The 20,195-nt window shown below is 42.1% G+C and overlaps 1 protein-coding gene across 3 annotated transcripts in view; it reads left to right on the top strand.

Annotated features, from left to right (window-relative positions):
• Nucleotides 1-1,566: 1,566 nt before the first annotated feature.
• The window catches only part of LOC111863233 (transcriptional enhancer factor TEF-1), a 202,731-nt gene continuing 184,102 nt past the window's right edge, over nt 1,567-20,195 (top strand). For 2 of the 3 annotated variants that reach the window (XM_023849351.2, XM_023849350.2), the window contains exon 1: nt 1,568-1,747. In XM_023849351.2, coding sequence (XP_023705119.1) covers nt 1,621-1,747 — 127 coding nt within the window. In that variant the 5' untranslated portion in view covers nt 1,568-1,620. Of the gene's footprint in view, nt 1,748-20,195 lie in introns of all 3 variants that reach the window. The other variant, XM_023849352.2, reaches the window with a different exon arrangement.

Raw genomic sequence — 20,195 nt, 5'->3', positions numbered from 1 at the left:
TCACAGATGGCGGTAAGGTTGTCAGCCTTACGCGCCGGCCGCGCTTTACTCCCCAGGAAAATTATTTAATTAATTCCTGGTACTAATTTGTATTAGAGGCCGAGTAAACCCCAGGGCCTAGTGCGGCTGGAAGGAGTAGGTCAACTGAAAATAATCCAATGACCTCATCGGGAATTGAACCTGTGAAGATTTAATATATATAATATAAAATATAAATTTACAGTTTTATGGTAAAATTATTCAATCATGAAAGGAGAACAAAATGTCCGGAATAAATAACATGGACAATAACCAGACAATATGCCAATAACTTACGAAAAAATAACTTTATGAAATTTTGTGTAAAACCCGTTGAATTGGTAATAAATTATTCGAATACCGTATACAGTAGTAAGTAACATTAAAATTCATCTTCCGTAGAAACCTAAATGTTCTCTCAAGGAATTCAGAACCGCTACAAATATGAAAATCTCTCTCATGTTATAAAGTATGAAGTGGGGCTACATAAATATATGCATTTTTATCCACATACAGAAAAAGCTGTGTATCTCACTTCGTGGTACTGAGACTTCCTCGATCATGTAATTATAAAAAAGAAATGGAGGCTCATCAGCACATCGACATAAGCTCGTAGTCAGTATCTTGAGTGCTTCAATGCTGTTTACGTCCGTACAATAATTTCTCTAAAACCTATTTCACTATTGTTCTCTTGTCCATGCCTTAGTATTTCAAGCCTTTCTTCTCTTTGAGTTTCAGAACAAAAATTTTATATTCCCCTCTTGTGTCTCAGATACATTCAACGTTCCTCGCCCCTGTCCAAATTATATTAGAACGACTCAACTCCTTGGAGATAGTAACAGTCGCTTTAAGGTAAAAAAGGTAAAGGTATCCCTGTAACAGGGCGTGAGGGCCCATAGGGTTGAGACATCGAGGCTCCCATATTTTCTCTAGACAATCGGCTCACAGATGGCGGTGTGGTTGTCAGCCTTACGCGCCGACCGCCCTTTACCCCCCCCCCCCAACAGGAAGATTCCTGGTACTCATTTGTGTTAGAGGCTGAGTCGACCCCAGGGCCATAGTGCGGATGAAAGGATTTTGTCAATTGAAAAACTCCACCTTAACGGGACTCGAAGCCGAGACTTTCCGGCTTATAGCACAGTACCTCAAACAACCACGCTACAGCGTGCCACGGAAAAAAAAAACAGCTTGAGAACCGCTGCGTTAGATTACATTTATGTGGCACCTGGCCTTAACCGTGTCTACACAATAAAAATGTGTAAATGGACAATTTCATGTAAAACTGACCCGTGCCATGACAGGCCACTTATTATGGTCTTTGTATATACGCAACATGGGGAAATGTTAGACGTGGTATGCATATATGGCTGGTTAGGAGTATTTTTCTCTCTCTCTCTCTCAGATGCGGTCCGTGTATTTGTTTATCTTTCAAAATGACCACCGAAACCACCCCATGAAGGCACTACCAATACGTAAGCAAACCGGTGCGTGACGCAAAGATGTGAACGTATGGAGTGGGGGAAGAGCTAGTAGATCAAACTTCAGAATCTCCTCTCTGCAGCTTGTGTCACCACATGCGCGGAAAATGTGCGCAGTAGTTCTATGCGTTGTCTGGATTCTTTGTGCCATTCTTGGCATACCAAAATCAGAGTTACTCTTCATATTTACGGACCAAATACCGTCCTAATTTCCACCAAACTCGCTGAGAAGGCGTCCAACTTTCCCTCTGGTGAGTACTTTCATATTTCAATATAATTTTCATACATTACATAAAGTGTTTTCGCAGAAATAGCGATAGAATGCTAGCAATGTGATCACGATTCCTCCAATACTTTACATACTTGTCATGTTTGCCACTACGAACTTCCGGCGACGGAGGATTGAGTTTACGTACCAGTGAGTTGTGACAAAACATGGATTTCAGGCATGTCAAACTAACCTACAGAAAACGCAACGTGCAGTTGTTTATTGATCGTGGTGTTATGTATGGTCAGAGGGAGTTAAGTGTGGTAAATGGCAATAATGTGAATGCGAGGTTAGTGGACTACTGCAGGAAGCACATCGGGTTGTGTCTGATACGAAATGAAATCTGATCGATTTGTAAAGTATCAGCAACTTAAGAATTATTATCAAACTATTTAATGAATAATAACGTACCTGTGTATAAGTGTTTGAAGTCTGCATATGTTTCGTGATCATTGGGGTTAAGTTGATTAATCCGTTTTTTTCGTATGTTCTCAATTTGCGTGAAAAATACCTGGACAAATAGAAGAAATTGATGAATTTTTTGTAAAGGAAGTTCTGTTTGCAATAATTTGGCAGTTTGTCTGTGGAAAGTGTGTGGTGTTATTGGCTCCGACATCTTTGTAGATTGAACATAAAACAGGCAGAAACAGGTATGTAACAAGGTGTTAATAATTACAATGCCTTCAGTAATTAAAATTATTTCAAGATGATGGTGTATAATATTCACAGTGCGGTGTTCTGTTTCCTTAATTAGCTACCACCAAAGCTGTTTCAGTGCTAAAATTTAGAACAGTTTGTGCAGATGGTGTGAACGAATAGTGGAAAAGGAAATATTGAAATAGTAAGAGATTACGTGTGTAATTTCTGTCCTAAATTGCAGCATTAAACAATCGTAAAACTCTGACGCATAACGAATAAACGTGTTAAATTGGTTGAAACATAATAACTTAAAATTATAAGTAATATTAAAATATAAATACGCAGTTGTTCATCTGTTGCACCCTCTCTGTGTTACTTTGATAGAATTCGTAGATATACAACCGTCACACAAACTTATTATTACGCCTCATTTGTGTCTTATTGTTGCGGTTCGAGAGAACAGTAATCATTTAAGTAGGTAGATTCGAAGATGCATAGGTATTCTGTTGGCTGACGTTTACATTCCATCTAAAGTACCGACCAAGTAACAGGATAGTAATTAAAATTGAAAATCAAAAGAAAGAAAATGGGTAATAATTGAGGGTTGATGTAGTGAAGTGCGAGGAACCAGTATTATTTGTGAAGAGTTACATCTTCTGAGATATAACGCCGTGTAGTCCGTTAAAGGCGTTGTGGACCAGAAGATAACCCACCTATGTGAGAAGAACCTTAAATCTTACATAGCAGTATTTGTGTTTTGTGTATAGAAGAATTAAAAATATATAAATGGATTGTTTCAGACGCCTGAAACATTTGAAACAGTTCAGAAACGGAAGGGTCGTGTTGGTTCGAGATATTCGTGGCACTTAACTGACGCGTACCGCTGTGAGTTCGTTGGCGTACATAAGAGTTGTAGCAAGCACAGCTGTTGCTATGAGCAGAGAGACCAATGCACAAACCGATGCATGGCTTCATTGCCTTGTTACCGGAAGGGTAGGGCTGATAATTGCAGAGAAGTTTGTATTCATACATTTGTTTACCAAGAATTTGTTACTGTAGAGAATAGAAATGAAAATATAAAAATCTATTAAGAATAACTTTCAGTGGACGAACGGTGCTCAGTCTAATACGAGAAAAGCGCTGGTGTGAAATTACTATCAGGGCATGGTTTACAGTTTTTGGGGTGAGGGATATCAGTAACAACAGAATTTGGTTATGATATTTTTTGTTAGTGTTTATTTCATTTTATTATAATAACTAAAAATGCAATTATCAAGTCAAGGAGGATGAGGTGGGCAGGGCGTGTAGCACGAATGGGGGAGACGAGGAATGCGTATAGGATATTGGTGGGAAAGCCAGAAGGAAAGAGACCACTGGGAAGACCAAGGCGTAGGTGTGTGAACAACATTAAAATGGATTTTAAGAGACATAGGATGGGGTGGTATGGATTTGTTTGATCTGGCTCAGGATAGGGACCAGTGGAAGGCTCTTGTGAACACGGTAATGAACCTTCGGAGTCCATAAAATACTTGAAAATTCTTGAGTAGCTGCAGAATTGGGGGCTCTTCCAGAAGGGCTAAGCCCCATTAGTAAGTAAGTAAATAAAAATGCATATACCAAAATTTTCGTGATTGTGAAGAAGCAGATATCGGAATAAAATCTTCGGGGATTTATTTCTGTTTTGTGGAGGCTTCGGGGCCGACCGGTCGCCTCACCCACCAAAATCTGGCCCATATTATTCTATTCCTTTTTTAAGTGTTGGTATTTTAAATTTGGCCGTTGATCGGGTTAATTAATAGAGACATAACATATTCGGCCATCTGAGGACATCGTCAAGTGGTAATACCGGAGATCCTTACGTTAAGACTCCCGTTTTGCGAACGGTTGAGGATTTTCATTTCAATAAGTGTACACGTGTTTATACGTATTTTCGTCACAGAATCCGTCTTCGGTAACAAAACCTTGTCCGAGAAAGTGAGTTTCATGCTTTGCTAGAACTCACGACGAATAGTTACCAGATTTAAAGCCTCTCACTTCTTCTGTGCATAGGAAAAAAGTTAATGGTTTCAATCAGCTCTGCTCTGTAGGCAGTTGATCCTTCGAAACTCACCAATACAACAGCCAGCACTAAAAACTCTTGGAACTTCAGCACAGTGTAGGCCTTCACGTCAGATCTATATGAGCAGAGGGAATTATTAGAATGATTAAGTCAAGGAGGATGAGGTGGGCAGGGCATGTAGCACGAATGGGGGCGAAGAGGGATGCATATAGGATATTGGTGGGAAAGCCGGAAAGAAAGGGACCACTGGGAAGACCAAGGTGTAGGTGGGTGGACAATGTTCAAATGGATCTTAGAGAGATAGGATGAGATGGTATGGATTGGATTAATCTGGCTCAGGATAGGGGCTAGTGGAGGGCTCTTGTGAACACGGTAATGAACCTTCGAGATCCATAAAATACTGGGAAGTCCTTGAGTAGCTGCACAGTTGGCGGCTCCTCAAGAAGGGCTCAGCTCTGTAAGTAAGTAAGTAAGATGGAATNTAAAAAAAATTTAAAGAGGGAATTGTTGGATTCCCTACAAATTTGTGGGCAAATTTCAGCCTAAGTTTTTGTTTTTATTATTTTTATTATTAAGGAAGGTCCATGAGAGACCGGGGGGAGGGGTTTGAATTGATTAAGACAGATCAGCACGTGATGTAAAAATGATGTGGAATAAATACCATAAAGTAAAACAGAATCTGTGTTCGACGTTAGGGGGGGGGATTGGTCTAAAAGTAAACGCCGAAGATGCTATGGATGTGTCCATATCTCATCACCAAAGAGGAGAAGGGGGAGACAGTAACAGGTAAACATTACGTTAACGAAGAAATTAAGAGCAGATTAACTTCTGGCAGTGCTTGCTGTCACTCATTTCAAGATGCTATGCCTTTCCGGACGGCAGACGAACAAAGTAAAATGCCCAGAATATAATTTTACCGATTGTGCATGGGCGTGAAACTACATATATGTCAATAAGGGAAGAAGAATGCTAGCAGGTGTATGAGAACTGGGTGCTTCAAGGAAGGGAGAAAGCAACAGCAGGAGGCCGGAGCAGACTTCATAATGGCTATCTCCACAATTCGTACTTTTCTGCAGATATTAATATCTCTGTATGGCTTATCAGCTCCGGTCTAGAAAACCGAAATTAACGGCCGTGGGGATCCGTTGCGCTGACCGCGTGACACCCTCTATCCGCAAAAGTTGGCACTAACTTCGCCGACAATCGGAGGTCGCTCGGTCGGTATGGTTCGTTTGCGGACTACAGGCCACGGAGTTTGTTTTGTTTGTATGGCTTTACAGGCCTTTTTGTTGGACCTTGGCCGTTTTTTTTTCAGTTTCTTAATCCTATACACATTCGGTAGGACTCTTGGACGGGGGATCAGCCCGTCTCAAGGCCGCTACCTACACACAGAATAAACTGACACAGACATTAATGCTTTGAGTGGGATTCGAACTCAACATCCCAGCGTTCGAGCGAGCGAAGACGGTTCATGCCTTACACCACGCGGCAGCTGTGATCGGCCCGCCATGTATTAGGGTAATCAAATCCAGGAGGATAAGATAGACGGACCATGTTGCACATATGCAAGAAATATGCGCGTAATTTTAATGGGATAATAACGACGAGAAGAGACGAGCCCATTTAGGAGACACGTTTAGACTGGAGGTTAATATTTAAACACACCTTAGTTAACTAGAATATGCAGTAGATTCATCTGGCATAGGATAGACACCAGTATCGGGATATTGTGAAGAAGTTAAAATTTTTTTAAGCACGTCTTTATCGTCATTACGTTTTTTTTCACTTATGTAATAAAATCATCTGGTAAAACTATATTTTAAAATTTGCGTATATGAAATCATCTATAACAGAAGTTAAAAAATACGGTAAATGTTAAAATATAGTTGTGTCTGATGGTTTTATTACGTTAACTTCACAGTAATGAACCTTAGAGTTCCATAAAAGACGGGTAGTTTATTGATAACAAGAGCTACTGTTTTTTATTTTTTATGCCCAACGGAATTACTTCTTATTTTTAACCTCGTTTCTGGTTTGATATTTTCAGGATGCGAATTGCAGAACGAAATCTGTTTGGATGTGTAAACAGACAATAGCGGATTTTTCCTAACTGATTTTAATGACATTTTGAATTATATTGCAGAAATTATCAATTAAAACATCTAATTGAATACCAGAGGATTCGTTGCGCTGACCATTCGACACCATCTGTCCGCAAAAGTTGGCACTAACTTCGCCGACAAGCGGCGGTCGCTCGGCCGGTATAGTTCGCTTGCAGACTAAAACCACGGTTTTTTTTTTAATTGAATACCAGACAGAAAATGTCTCAAAATAAAAGTTTGGAGTCGCTGAAAGACTTTTTCTTGTTGCACCACCCAGAAAGTATTTATGAGGAGTGGAGGCAGAAGTCCCCATTCTAAACCTCTCTGACGGAAGGGATCGAGTGATCATCACAATGTGGCCGCCCGACCCTCGTGTGAAGCATATAAAATTTCATTTTAATAAAACGTATCTCTCTCTCATGTCGAGTTAATAACAAATGGTGGACAACTGGAAAGTGCTAAGTTGATTCTAAAGGGATCTGACGACGGTGTATAACACAGAATTGCTGGGTTTTCGGACATTTTCATTCGTCCGGTATTCTAGAAAATAGAAAACACGACGTTTCGGAAACGATCTGTTTCCGTCCTCAGGTGAGGGGGGAAAGACAATCAGTTGAGCCCCTTAGAAAGAGTTAATTTCAGTCATTGGTCCAGTGATTTTAAAAAAATTCGAATAGTGGGGGTGGAGTCCAACTGTCCACTCGGCACGGCGGCCACTGATTGGCCTATTGTAGCCTGCCCCGGGTGATTATGATGATGGAGAATTTGGTGGAATGAAAATTGGCTGGGGAAACCGAAGTACTCGGAGAAAACCCGCCCCAGCGCCACTTTGTCCACCACAAATCCCACTTGACCATACCCGGGATCGAACCCGGGCCGCTGCGTTGGGGAGCCAGCGACTAACCACTTGAGCTATGGCTCGACCTCACTGGTCCAGTGATTATAAATTAAGATGGAGGAAGTCCCATTCAGTTCCTACCATAAGATTCTTCGTTAAGTTTCGCGTGTCTGCAAAATTATTGTCGATTGTTGGGCAGTGTTCGTTTTGTGTTTGGAAATTCACTGTTGAATGCTGAAAGATACAAATTAGGAAATGTATGCATAGCATACCTCGAAAGCCATAAGATTTGGGGGGACGATTTTATTTTATTTCTGTAAAAATTTTGTTCGAAACCTTTTTTCGCTGCGATAAATATTAACCGTTTGCCCGCTATTGTAGTCCGATTATGACCAAAATTGGAATGTATCGATAAATTCTATCGAAACTCCCCAGTATCAAATATCATGAAAATTATTTATCGGTTCTCCGTACAGACTGGCGGACTGAGCGAATTTAATAGGCCCTCCCTAGGGTTGAGAACGCCCCTGGAAACTGTGAAAACAGATCAATGCCCACGCCCCATTCATCCTTGTTAATTTTTTGGTGAAAGAACTTCATCTGTATCGTTTAATTTTTCGTACGTGAAATCGTGAAAGTGACCACCTCTTTGTTCGATTGATCAAGAGTTCCTGGCTACAGATCCAGAGGTCCTGGGTTCTTTTCCCGGCGCTTCAAGATTTTCTGAGAAATTGTGTGTCTGGAACGGGGTCCACACAGCCTCGTGAGGATACCTGAGGAGCTATTTCAAGGAAATAGCAGCTCCGGTCTACAAAACCGAAATTAACGGCCGTGGGGATCCGTTGCGCTGACCACGCGACACACTCTATCCGCTAAAGTTGGCACTGACTTCGCCGACAAGCGGCGGTCGCTCGGTCGGTATAGTTCACTTGTGGAGTAAAGCCACGGAGTTTTGTAATCGTGAAAGTAATTATCTCTCTGTAAAACACACTGATTATGTTAATGAGTATTATATTGCATGGAAAATATGGCATGAAATTTCCCTAATAATAGCTAGAGGAGTGAACCGGTTGTCAGTTACTGTAGGCAGTGGAATCAGTGCTCGCGTGAACACAAAAATAAGTTTTGTATGTAACAGAGGAAGGAGTTTTACTCTGCGTATTTATATTAGGGCTATATCATTTTATTTCAGTTGACGTTAAGAATAAACACTGTATATTTCGAGTTGTGTTGGGCGCGGTCGTCTAATTTGTTTGCTGTCTTGTGTATGTCTTGAGGGATTTCGATAAGTTCGGCGTAGGAGGTCTGCACTAAGACCTTTTACATACGAAGCGACCTTGGACGCACCTCCACGTTGTACATTTATATCTTTTATACTTAATGAAACCGTTCTTAGTGTGGCGGACAGCTGACCATTACAGAAAGTGGCGTGATCTTAGTGATGCAGCTATATTGCCTTCTTGCGTAAAGATCCTAAAACCTGTATATTTGATTTTTAATTATGTCTGTGTACCACTGCTGCCAGAAACCGGGGGAGACAGTACCGCTGTCACCACTTTTACCAACTAGCTCAGGGATGGTGAAGTTTTTTGCAGCTTTGTGCCAGATTTACGTCAGAAGTTACCAATAAGAAGTGGCACTAGCTTTGTCCGTTGTTCCAGTACCGCTTAGTGAACTTAATGAGTTGTCTACTGCGGGGTATTGTTAGGCACTTCTTACATTCTAATCTAATAGGACGTATGTGACTCTAACAGTGGCACTGACTGAANTCCCAGAAGACTGCTTTCTTCATAGTCACCGCCGTGAAAGTCTCAAATCTGAATTCATTTAGTTAGAGAGACCGCTTCCTGAATTTGACTTTCAGAATTTTGGAGTTCAAAATAATCGACAAGATAATACGAGTAGGACATTGTGTTTTCTTATAGTTGTCTCTCCCGGGATGACCATAATTATTGGTTTCGGAATTGATACAGAAGTAACAGAAAACATGTAGACCCATCTTCAAACAAAAACTCCGTAGTTTTAGTCCGCAAGCGAACTATACCGACCGAGCGACTGCCGCTTGTCGGCGAAGTTGTGTCACGTGGTCAGCGCAACTAATTCACACGGCCATTAATTTCGGTTTTCTAGACCGGAGCCGCTATTTTGTTGAAATAGCTCCTCAATTAACCCCACGACGCTGAGTGGACCTCGTTCCAGATCCAGTACTTCTCAGAAAATTTGGCAGCGCCGGTATCGAACCCGGACCTCTGGGTCTGTAGCCAGGTACTCAGACACACACACACACACAAAACGAATTATGCCTTGGAGAACTGTAGGGGTTATCAAGTGGTTCCAGATGTTAATATTGTCGAAACATGTAGTCACTGATGCTAGCCGATATTACAGTCGCTGCAAATTATCATTGTCCTGGACAATGTAGAGCCCATGTCTGTGTTCTTGTTTTGTGAACAAAATTGCTGCACTGTTGGGCTTGCAATGTCTTATGTTCGGAACTTTGTGCTACAGGTATGTTGCGGCTATGTTTCCGCTTTGACCCACCTACCATTTAGAAATGTTCCAGACCGCCTCTGTGGTCTAGTTGTCAGAGTTCCTGGCTACAGATCCAGAGGTCCCGTGTTCGATTCCCGGCGTTACAAGATTTTCTGAGAAGTATTGAGTCCGGAACGGGTCCCACTGAGCCTCGTGAGGATAATTGAGGAGCTATTTCAAGGAAATAGCGGCTCCGGTCTAGAAAACCGAGATTAACAACCATGGGGATCCGTTACGCTGACCACATGACACCCTCTATCCGCTAAAGTTGGCACTAACTTCGCCGACAAGCGGCGGTCGCTCGGTCGGTATAATTCGTTTGCGGACTACAGGCCACGGAGTTTGTTTTTGTCCAAGATTTGTCCTGTGCTCCAATTCAGATTTCCGGCTTAGCTGTAGGCGAACCGGAATTTTTCTGTTATTTGGTTTGCATAGTTTGAAAAGAAGGCAAAGAAAAAGAAGATAAAATTACCGGAAAAGGTGTAAGTCCATTAACCTAAAAAAATCTTATATCGTAATTGCTGCTATAGCCCTACTTCCATCATGTACGTTTCCTCTGCAAGCCGTTTTATTTATTTATTTTTCCCAGAAATTTGATGGAAGTTGATATAGCGTCCTGTATAAAGTAGGGTTTGTATTTGATCGAAAAACCCTCAGCATTATAGTCACATGACAGTTTTCTCATTCAGATCTGTAATGTCGAAGGTGTGCACCGTTAGACAGGATCTCTTAAGTTATTCACGAAGAAACCACATGTTAAGACGAATGTACTATATAAATTTAGCTTAACGTCCGTCAATATTCCAACACTTTTCATTATGTTGTATTTTAGCGTCCTGTTGCACTGATTTTCATATCATATATCATGGATTGCAACACTTGTTTATTCACTATTTAATTTTAATTTTAGTTTAACATTATACACTTTGACACTACATGTTTCGGCCCCAAACCGCCATATTCAGGTGTCCTGATATGTTACAAATATTTTATGAAATTATGTTAAAACTGCTACACTGTCTTAGTCCGTGTTAAAATCACACGCTGTAGTTCTCTTATCAAGGCAAAACCAGATAAAATCCTTTAAGTTTCTATTATACCCACGTTATTTCACCTCATACAGGGTGTCGTTCATTCATAAATGTATGTCTGTCCAGGGTGTTTTGTTTCGGCAGCGTGCCCCTCACGTTCGTAGCCTACTTTTTCAGTTATGACTGCCGCGTGCCACTGGTTTGCGTGTTTCCTCCACAGCGTGTGGTGTTGACGGACGATAAATACACGGACGTTAAGTTAAACAGTTGCAACAAGATACTGAAATAAAGAAGTATAAATTTAGATAAAACTGGGATCTCTTTCGGAAACTAACATCTTTGACATTTATTGTACTGGTTCTCCCCCAACCCCTACCCGACATTCATATCAGTCCAGCAGGCTGGACGACTGAGAGATCAGAATTCGAGTCTCGGTAGGGTAAGAATTTTCTCTTCTCAACGTCGCCCAGACCGGCTCTGGGGCCCACGCAGCTTCCTACCCAATGGGTACAAGGGGTTCTTTCGCCCGGGGGTAAAGCGGCCGGGGCCTGAAGCTGACCATTCACCTCCTACTAGTGACGAGGTCAAGAAAACGTCAGTCTTACTTCCACGCCCCCATTCTCCTTCATGGCATAGTGCTGAATTAGTTAAGCACAGGGACAGCTTTACTACTTACAGTTTTCTTTAAATCTGTGTACGTGTGTTTTCTTGATCTATGTATATTCCTTCTTTGGCTCAGAACGTATGAAAAATAGTTACAGGAACAGGGCAGCGATTCCAGGCTCGTGGCAGAAATGAGTGTTTATGGACGGAGTTTGGATTAAGTGAATAGATCTGTTGACCAGTTACAGGTCATCACTACAAGCAACTATAACACTGATGCTGATTTCCACACTAAATCTTCTCAGTATACTTTCACTATTTACTTGGTAACAGCTCTCAACAACGGCTATTCCTCTGCAACGTCTTCACTAGACACTTCCGTTGCCCGCTGGTTAACACTCCACAACTGAGCCCTCAGCTGCACTGCAGTCGAGTCAGTATAGTCTCGGAGCGGATACACAGAGAACGCCGCTTGCAACACCTCTTCTATTGTTCCGTGCGGGTATTACTTAGCAACTGCTGTTTCTCTGACTCAACAGTTCTTGCTTTGAGCAAATGCGCCACAATATTTATATTAAAATACAAATTTATGTCCTTTCATAATTGATTTGGATTTAACTGGCTGATGGAGTGTCATGCTCAGTGACGTATTTTTTGTGCTGTTGCCAGAGAGTTCACTTGTTATATGATTAACCGTGATCTACTGTAGTTTATACGCTGTCGATTAACTTCGTCATTTTGTTAGTACCGAAACGAGTTTTTTTCCCTCTACGCCCTTGTTTTCTTTCCCTATCTTCAAGTCGGCTGATGCAAACAAGTACAAGTTGTGCTAGATTTATTAAAAACCGTGTAAGAGATGAGGTTTCCACTGTCGCCTCTTTTTTTTTTTTAATTGCTAGTGGGGTGGGACCAAGTCCCTTGTACTGCTGCCACATCTGGCGTGTTGTACCAGCCCCAGATGATAGGTGAGGGTGATTGTGGAGCAATTGGTGGAATGAAGATTGGCAGGGGAAACCGAAGTACTCGGAGAAAACCTGCACCAGCGCCACTTTGTCCACCACAAATCCCACTTGACCAGACCCGGGATCGAACCCGGGCCGCCGCTTTGGGAAGCCAGCGACTAACCGCTTGAGCTATGGCGCGGCCCTAGTGTCGCAAGTAAGTAGAATGTAGTGTTTTCGGGTATGACACCGTGGATATCAACGTTTCGGAGGAACCTGCTGCCTCCATCTTCAGGGTGGAAAATATTGTTACATGTGGCCTAACTTACCATTCACGATCATTTTTATACATCTAGTTGTATAGGGTCGGAACAGTGAGATTGAAATGTTGTTGATTAACCAAAGAAACAAGCGAAGAACAAACCATTCGTGGTAAAACAAGGAACTCAAACAAGATTTTGATTTTGTTAGACTTATCTAGTTGAGAGACTGCTATTAGAATTGATCATAGAAAATTGGTTGTAAGGATATGAATTTGATTGAAATGGCTTGAAGTAGGGTCGGTTACTGTGGCGAGTTTTCTTTTTTAATGGCAGTTTCTAACCTTTGGGTTCCGTATCAGTAACAAACGAATACTTACCGACTATTGAAGAGGATAAACTTATTCGTAATCTTGAAGTTTCTAAATATTAAGACGACGGTTCTTAAGTGAAGTCAGTTATACAAGTTTGATTCTAAATTATTGTCGGAGTTTCTATGGCCTATAATTTTCAAACCGGGAACAACAAAATAGAACTGTTTACGGAATATAAACGTGTAACTCAAAACGTTTTAATATCTGCCAAATAAAACATTTTGACTTACCTTTCCGTATTCCATAAGCAGTTTTATATTATTGTTTCCGGTTTGAAAATTATAGGCCACGGAAACCCCGACAATAATTTAGAATCACTTTGTATTCATGAATAATGCAACATAGCAGGTAGACATATTTAAGGCGTAACTGCGGTTTGTTTCAGTCATGGGAATAGTTTCCTTGTTTGCCGTCAATAAACTCTATACTTCTGGGCTTATGTGTTTTGATACGTTCGGTGACTGAACCACGGAATTATTATGTAGCAGTGAACTGTAAACGCAGATAAATTGTTTTCTATTTTTTAAAGCTGAGAACCGTCAACTTTAATCGTCTTATGACGCATACGTTCCTTATGAAATTTTGAGAAGTAGAACACTTGGTTTATGTGCAGGTTTGGTAGGGGGGAGATTGGATATATATTGAGATGGAAATTAAGTCTTATGGCGGCCGCACACCAACTGCGTCAAGACAAGCATCAAGACATGAGATAAAAGACGCAGTCTTGCTTCATTCGTGATTCGTCAGCATCATGACTTAGACCGGTGTTCGGCGGTTTTCATAATCTCGTTTCAACTGTGCCCCTTTTCTTTGCGTCATGTCGCAGACATCGTGCCTTGACGCATGCCGGTGTGCGGCCTACCTTTGGTTACGTGTTTTCAGAATACTGAAATAAAGAACACTTTTATGACGATTAGTGAAACAGCAGCCACACACCAGTCGTAAAGTAGCAGGGCGGGCACGCAATACTCCATTTAACAGTAAAATCAGTATATTTCCCCGAATAAGGTAGACTTTCTCATGTGTCAGACGGACAGGTCTGAGGGGAGGTAGCCTTACAGGATGAGTGGAAGATCAAACTTAAAGCAGGTAGGTTGCATGGTGCCAGAGGCCCTGTGTCCACAGTTATCTTTAGAAGACTTCAGCAAGCAGAGAGCCACAGCTATTTCTGGGAGGAAGCGACTGAGCAGACACATGCAGCAGCGGGATAGTCTCCGCCTCAAAAGCTCAAATTAAAAGCAGAACAGAGTTCAACTGAAGCCACGTAGCCAAGGCTATTGTCTCTAAATTCACGAACAGCCATGTTGTATGAAACGATTAAGGAACAAGTAAACATAAAGAGCCCGTCACGGTAGCCGAGCGGTCTAAGGCATGTACTGTCTTCGCTAGCTCGGAAGCCGAGATCGTGGGTTCGGATCTGTTTCCTGTGAGGTACGAACTGAATTCTTATATATTATTCTTATACACTGCCGGTCACAGTAGCCGAGCGGTCTAAGGCATGTACTGTCTTCGCTAGCTCGGAAGCTGGGATCTCGGGTTCGAATCCCACTCAGAGCGTGGATGTTTGGTGTGTATGTGCTTTTTTCTGTGTTTGTGTTGAGGCCTTGCGACTAGCTGATCACCCGTCCAAGGAATCCTACCGTCTGTAAACAAGATCAGTGAAACTGAGAAATCAGCTCTCTGCTCCAAAGTGGGAGCGAAAGGAGAAAAAAAAACTCTAAAAATGTTATGTAGACTAGTAGACATCAAAACATGGCACCTGCTGTTTGAAAGGGACCCCGCCATAAGTGCATAATAGGCAGGGTAATGTGATCTTGAGAATACAGTAAGCATTGGGATTAACGGAGCATGCGCGTAAGGGAGAAAAACTAATTGTACGCAAAGTTTTGATTGTGAGACTTAAAAGGAAAATTCCCCCTGGGAGACTCAAGCATAGATTGAAGGACAATCTGAAAATAGATGTCAGAGAAATAGTGAGGGCTTGGATTGAATTCAACTACGTAGTTGATAATAGGGTACACTGACAGGTTTTTTCTCAGTGAGTCATTGCGTTACACAAAAACGGAGCGTTTCTTGATCAGTTAAGCTTCGAAGGATTAAGAAGAGCCCCGCACCGTGGTATTAAAGTTGTGAAGAGAATTAGAATTCAGCACCGTAGTTTTTTGGAGCACTATGCTACAAGACGGAAGGTCGCGAGTTCTAATCCCGATGCTGTGAATTTTTTTTTTGTATTTACTTAATCATTCCAGCCGTACTATGACCCTGGGGTCGACTCAGCCTCTAACAGAATGAGTACCAGGAACCTTCTTGGGGGGTAAAGGGCTGCCGGCGCGTAAGGCTGACCTCACCGCCATCTGTGAGTAGATTGTCTAGAGAATGTGGGAGCCTCGACGTCTCACAACCCTGTTGGCCTCCACGGCCTGTTACAAGGACAGCTTTACCTTTACCTTACCACCTGAATAGAAATTCGGAATGTTACCGCTACAGTAGCCTGCTCGCCAGGACGGGAGAATGTACGTACTTACTAAACTTGCTCGCTTGTATTGCACTTGCATTTACTGTCGATAAAAAGCCCTGAGCCACTTCGGTGTGCCCACACACTTATTTTGTAAATCTCTATTCATATGTTTTCCTTCCATCGTCCTGCGTCTCCAAAATATTTTAATTTAACGGCAAAAATTTTATGTGCATCACTCGTTTCCATTACATGTATTGCCTATCCCGTCAGATTTTCGGGGCCAACATTTTCTATGCATTACTCGCCTGTACCATGTACCCATCTCTTTCCCCTTTTAATCACTCCAGTTTATTTATTTTTTCGTGAATAATGTAAAATGTGAAACTCCTCATATCATTCTTTTGTCTGCCACCATATTGATTCCTCTGTTAAGTCCAAGTTTTCTTTCTTCGCATAATCTGCGTTTCGGACTTATGTATTGTTACGTGATGGAGTGGCTATAGACGGGGTTTGGATTGGTAATTGGATTCATTAAACACTTACAGAGCATAACCACAAGTAACTATAGAGCTATTGCTAATTCACACACTCTGCAGTTCACTACAGCACGTACTAAGTCTTCGGAGTCTGCCATATCGTCACAAACTGTTGTCTGGTAACGGCCTCTAACACCGTAGGTTCCTCAGCTCCGTCTCTCACGGTGTTGTCGCTTGCAGATTTACTTATACTTCTTCAACCCTGAAGATGGGGGCGATACGTTCCTCCGAAACGTCGGTTAACACCACATATACACGGTGCCAAATCCCAGAAGACTGCTTTCTTCATAGTCACCGCCGTGAAAGCCTCAAATCTTACAAGAAAAAAAATGTCTGTGTGAACATACTTTTGATTTGTCATTGACATGTCTAAATATTAGAACATTGCTACATTTCTGGATTGCGATTTTGACCCCCACTCTGATGACGAGGCTTGAACAAACGTAGATTCCCCCTTCGTTAACGTCCGAACATGTCTAATAGAGTCTGTTTTTTGTGTGGATTTTTTTTTCGCCCATCAAATTAAACCATGATTAGAAAACCGATCAGAAGACGATATGCCCCACTCAATTCCAGTAGCACTTGATTTTTTTTTTTTTTTGAGGGGGGGGGGGTGTCTTCACAGATGGCGTGTCTAAAGCAAATTGAAAAGCAGTGACGATGAAACGTGGCTGTTCGGATCAACATGAATTGGAAATAAATGACAGATGTTTAAATCCCTGGACTTCACTTTACGTTTTGTTTAAACGTGTTTTAATTAACCTAACTACAGAGTGTTTTATCTAATTTAAGAGTAGAGGCCTGTTGTCAGAGTTCCTGGCTACAGATCAAGAGGTCCCGAAGTCCTGAGGTTCACTTCCACATGTCGCCCAGATGAGTTATGGGGCCCACCGAGCCTCCTATCTAATGGGTACCGGGGGCTGTTTCCCTGAGGATAAAGCGGCCGGAGCGTGAACCTGACCACTAACCTCTAATTAGTGCCCAGGTAAAGAAAACATGAATCTATATAACCATCCCCCATATACCTTCTTGGCATAGTGCTTAATTAGTTAGGCTCTGGCACAGCTTTACCTTTTACCTTATTAGTTTACGTTCATTAGAAGTGATTTTACGTGGACTTTTCATTTTAGTCTTTGGACCAGAATAGTGTACCGATAAAGGATTTCAGATTATGTTACGGCAGGGTTTGTTGTACTTTTTTTCCCCCCCTTTGGCGCTACAGCCCCAGTTTGGGCCTAGGCCTACCTCCATGTAACTCTCCGTTTCACTTCGGTTTACTAGATCTTAGACATTCAGTAGGACTCTTGCGCGGGTGATCAGCTCGTCGCAAGGCCTCTACCTGTAGACAAACACAAACATTGAACATCCATGCTCTGAGTGGGTTTCGAACCCACGATCCTAGCTTCCTCTGAGCTAACGTGATCGGCGTACATTATTATTATTTAAACTGCAAATGGGTTTATGCCCGGTGGCATTGGTGCTACAATAAGACACAACACACGAATAGCACACATCACACACAACAAACAATAAAGGACACACTACACACAATTAATACATTACAAATACAATTACAACTACAGTGAAATAAATTAATATTAATAAAAAAAATAAGTATACTATACACTAACGCTTTGTATTATTGGAAGAAGTTTCCGACGTTACAGAATCCATATTCAGGGCAGATTTTTGAACTTTACATAAAACTGTTCTCCACGTCGTCCAGACCGGCTCTGAGGTTCACGCAGCCTCCTATCCAATTGGTACTGGGGGCTCTTTCCCCGAGGGTAAAGCGGCCGGGGCGTAAAGCTGACCACTCATCTCCCACTAGTGCCGAGGTCAAAAAATGTCGTTCCCCTTCATGGCATAGTGTTTAATTAGTTAGGCCCAGATGCAACTTTATCTTCTTACGTAAAACCATTAAATGCGTTACGAAATACACTGAAGAGGATCTCATCATCGCCGTAAGTTTTGGTTACGATAGAAGAGAAACTCATGTTTTGTTTTTTTTTTATTGCTAGTGGGGTGGGACTAAGTCCCTTGTACTGCGGCCACTTCTGGCCTATTGTACCAGCCCCCGATGATAGGTGGGGGGGATTGTGGGGCAGTTGGTGGAATGAAGATTGGCAGGGGAAACCGAAGTACTCGGAGAAAACTTGCCCCAGCGCCACTTGACCAGACCCGGGATCAAACCCGGACCGCCGCGGTGGGAAGCGACTAACCGCTAGAGCTATGGAGCAGCCTCTATCGCTGTAAGTCTTAGTTACGATAGAAGAGGAACTCATGTTAAACTGCACATCTTCTGCAGAGATGCCCAAGGGAGCGAAGTTTATGGGGCATAATCATATTCACGTGGTGAACCTAAGGTAAACGTTTTATAGCTCGAGGCAGCCAGAGAAAGAGAGGGTCGGGCTGTGTATCCCAGTATACAGAGTTCCTATCCGGGACTTGTCCTGCCTCAAACCAAAGCTCACTGCAGTCCTCGCCGCAAACTTAGTTTTCATCGAGTTTCATGCCTCCCTTATTCTGACTGTCGGTTATCACTTTCGGCCCATGTTCCTCATTTTGTTAGGAAATGTGAAGGTAAAAAGGTAAAATTGTCCCTGTTCTCTATTAATTAAGCACTACGCCATGAAGACATATGGGGGAGTGGATGTATAGATCCACATTTTCTTGGCCTGGGCACTAGATGTAGGTGAGTGGTCAGCTTCACGCCCCTGCCGCTTTACCCTCGAGGAAGGAGCTCCCGGTACCCATTGGATAGGAGGTTGGGTCTGGAAGATTTGGAGAAGAAAAAATTCTTGACCCTACCGGGACTTGAACTCCGACCCTTCGGTAGTCCAGCCCATAGCCAGTCGTTATCCCGGCTGCTTGTAAGGAAATGTAGGCTTATGAAATCATGTCTGTCTGTTCGTCCCTTTCTCCTAGTAACTTCCCAACTAGTCGATGAATTTTCACGAAATTTCATGAGCATATTGCCAACAAAAGACCACTCCACTTATATATATATATCATTTTTTGCAAAAAGGTGAAAGCTAAAGGTATCCCTGTAAGAGGCCGTGGAGGCCCATAGGGTTGTGAGACATCGAGGTTCCCACATTTTCTGGACAATCGGATCATAGATGGCGGTGAGGTTGTCATCCTTACACGCCGGCCGACCTTTACCCAAAGGAAGATTCCTGGTACTCATTTCTGTTAGAGGGTGAGTCGACCACAGGGCCATAGTGCGACTGGAAGGATTAGGTAAATTGAAAAATCCAGTGATCTCATCGGGAATCGAACCCGCTATCTTCCGGCCTATAGCATAATGCCTCAGTACGCTACCACGTGCCCCTATGGTGCATTTCCTGTTAAGAATGATCTGAGGTCTTATCGTCATTGTTTTTCGGCGTTGGTTGATTGTACGAAAATAGGAAGACCAAGAAAGAAAGGGTTTGACTTAAATGGGACTAATCAGCTTGCAGCGTATACCGATTTGGGTGAAAATGTAAGTATTATCTGATAGACCAGTGTTCCGCAACTTTTTCTACTCGCGGCACACCGTGAAGTATCCATGACTCAACACGGCACACCAAAATGTTATTCCCCTCAAAAACACATGATATCAGACAATTAATATAAATACGTAACGTGATCAACTTATTATTATAATATTATTATTTTATTATCATTAAACAGAAATCGACTCGTGCATTTATTAACAATTAATGAACTTTAATTCACTGTAGAGTGCAGAAAATACACTTCTATTATTATTAAAGTAAATACAGTAATTCTACTCATGCCTTCAATGTGATACTTGCGCCTGCTTAGCTGCGCACGGGCGACTGATCCGTGGTGGAATCGTTGACAACGCAAGTCTCATTTCTTCATCGATGGATTTGAGTCGCTCCCTCTTTGATGTCTTAATTTCAGTTAACGCCGAGAATCCCAGTTTACACAAATATGTAGTTGAAAATGGCAGTAACACATTAACTGCCATCTCGGAGATAGCCGGGTATCCACTCCTTATTGCCAACCAAAACGTATCCAAAGGCACTTCGAGAAGTTTTAGTTTC

The sequence above is a fragment of the Cryptotermes secundus genome, unplaced genomic scaffold, assembly GCF_002891405.2.
Source record: "Cryptotermes secundus unplaced genomic scaffold, Csec_1.0 scaffold688, whole genome shotgun sequence".
NCBI classification, from domain to species: domain Eukaryota; kingdom Metazoa; phylum Arthropoda; class Insecta; order Blattodea; family Kalotermitidae; genus Cryptotermes; species Cryptotermes secundus.
Note: the sequence above shows the minus strand (reverse complement) of the source record. Positions and strands in the feature narration are given on the sequence as shown.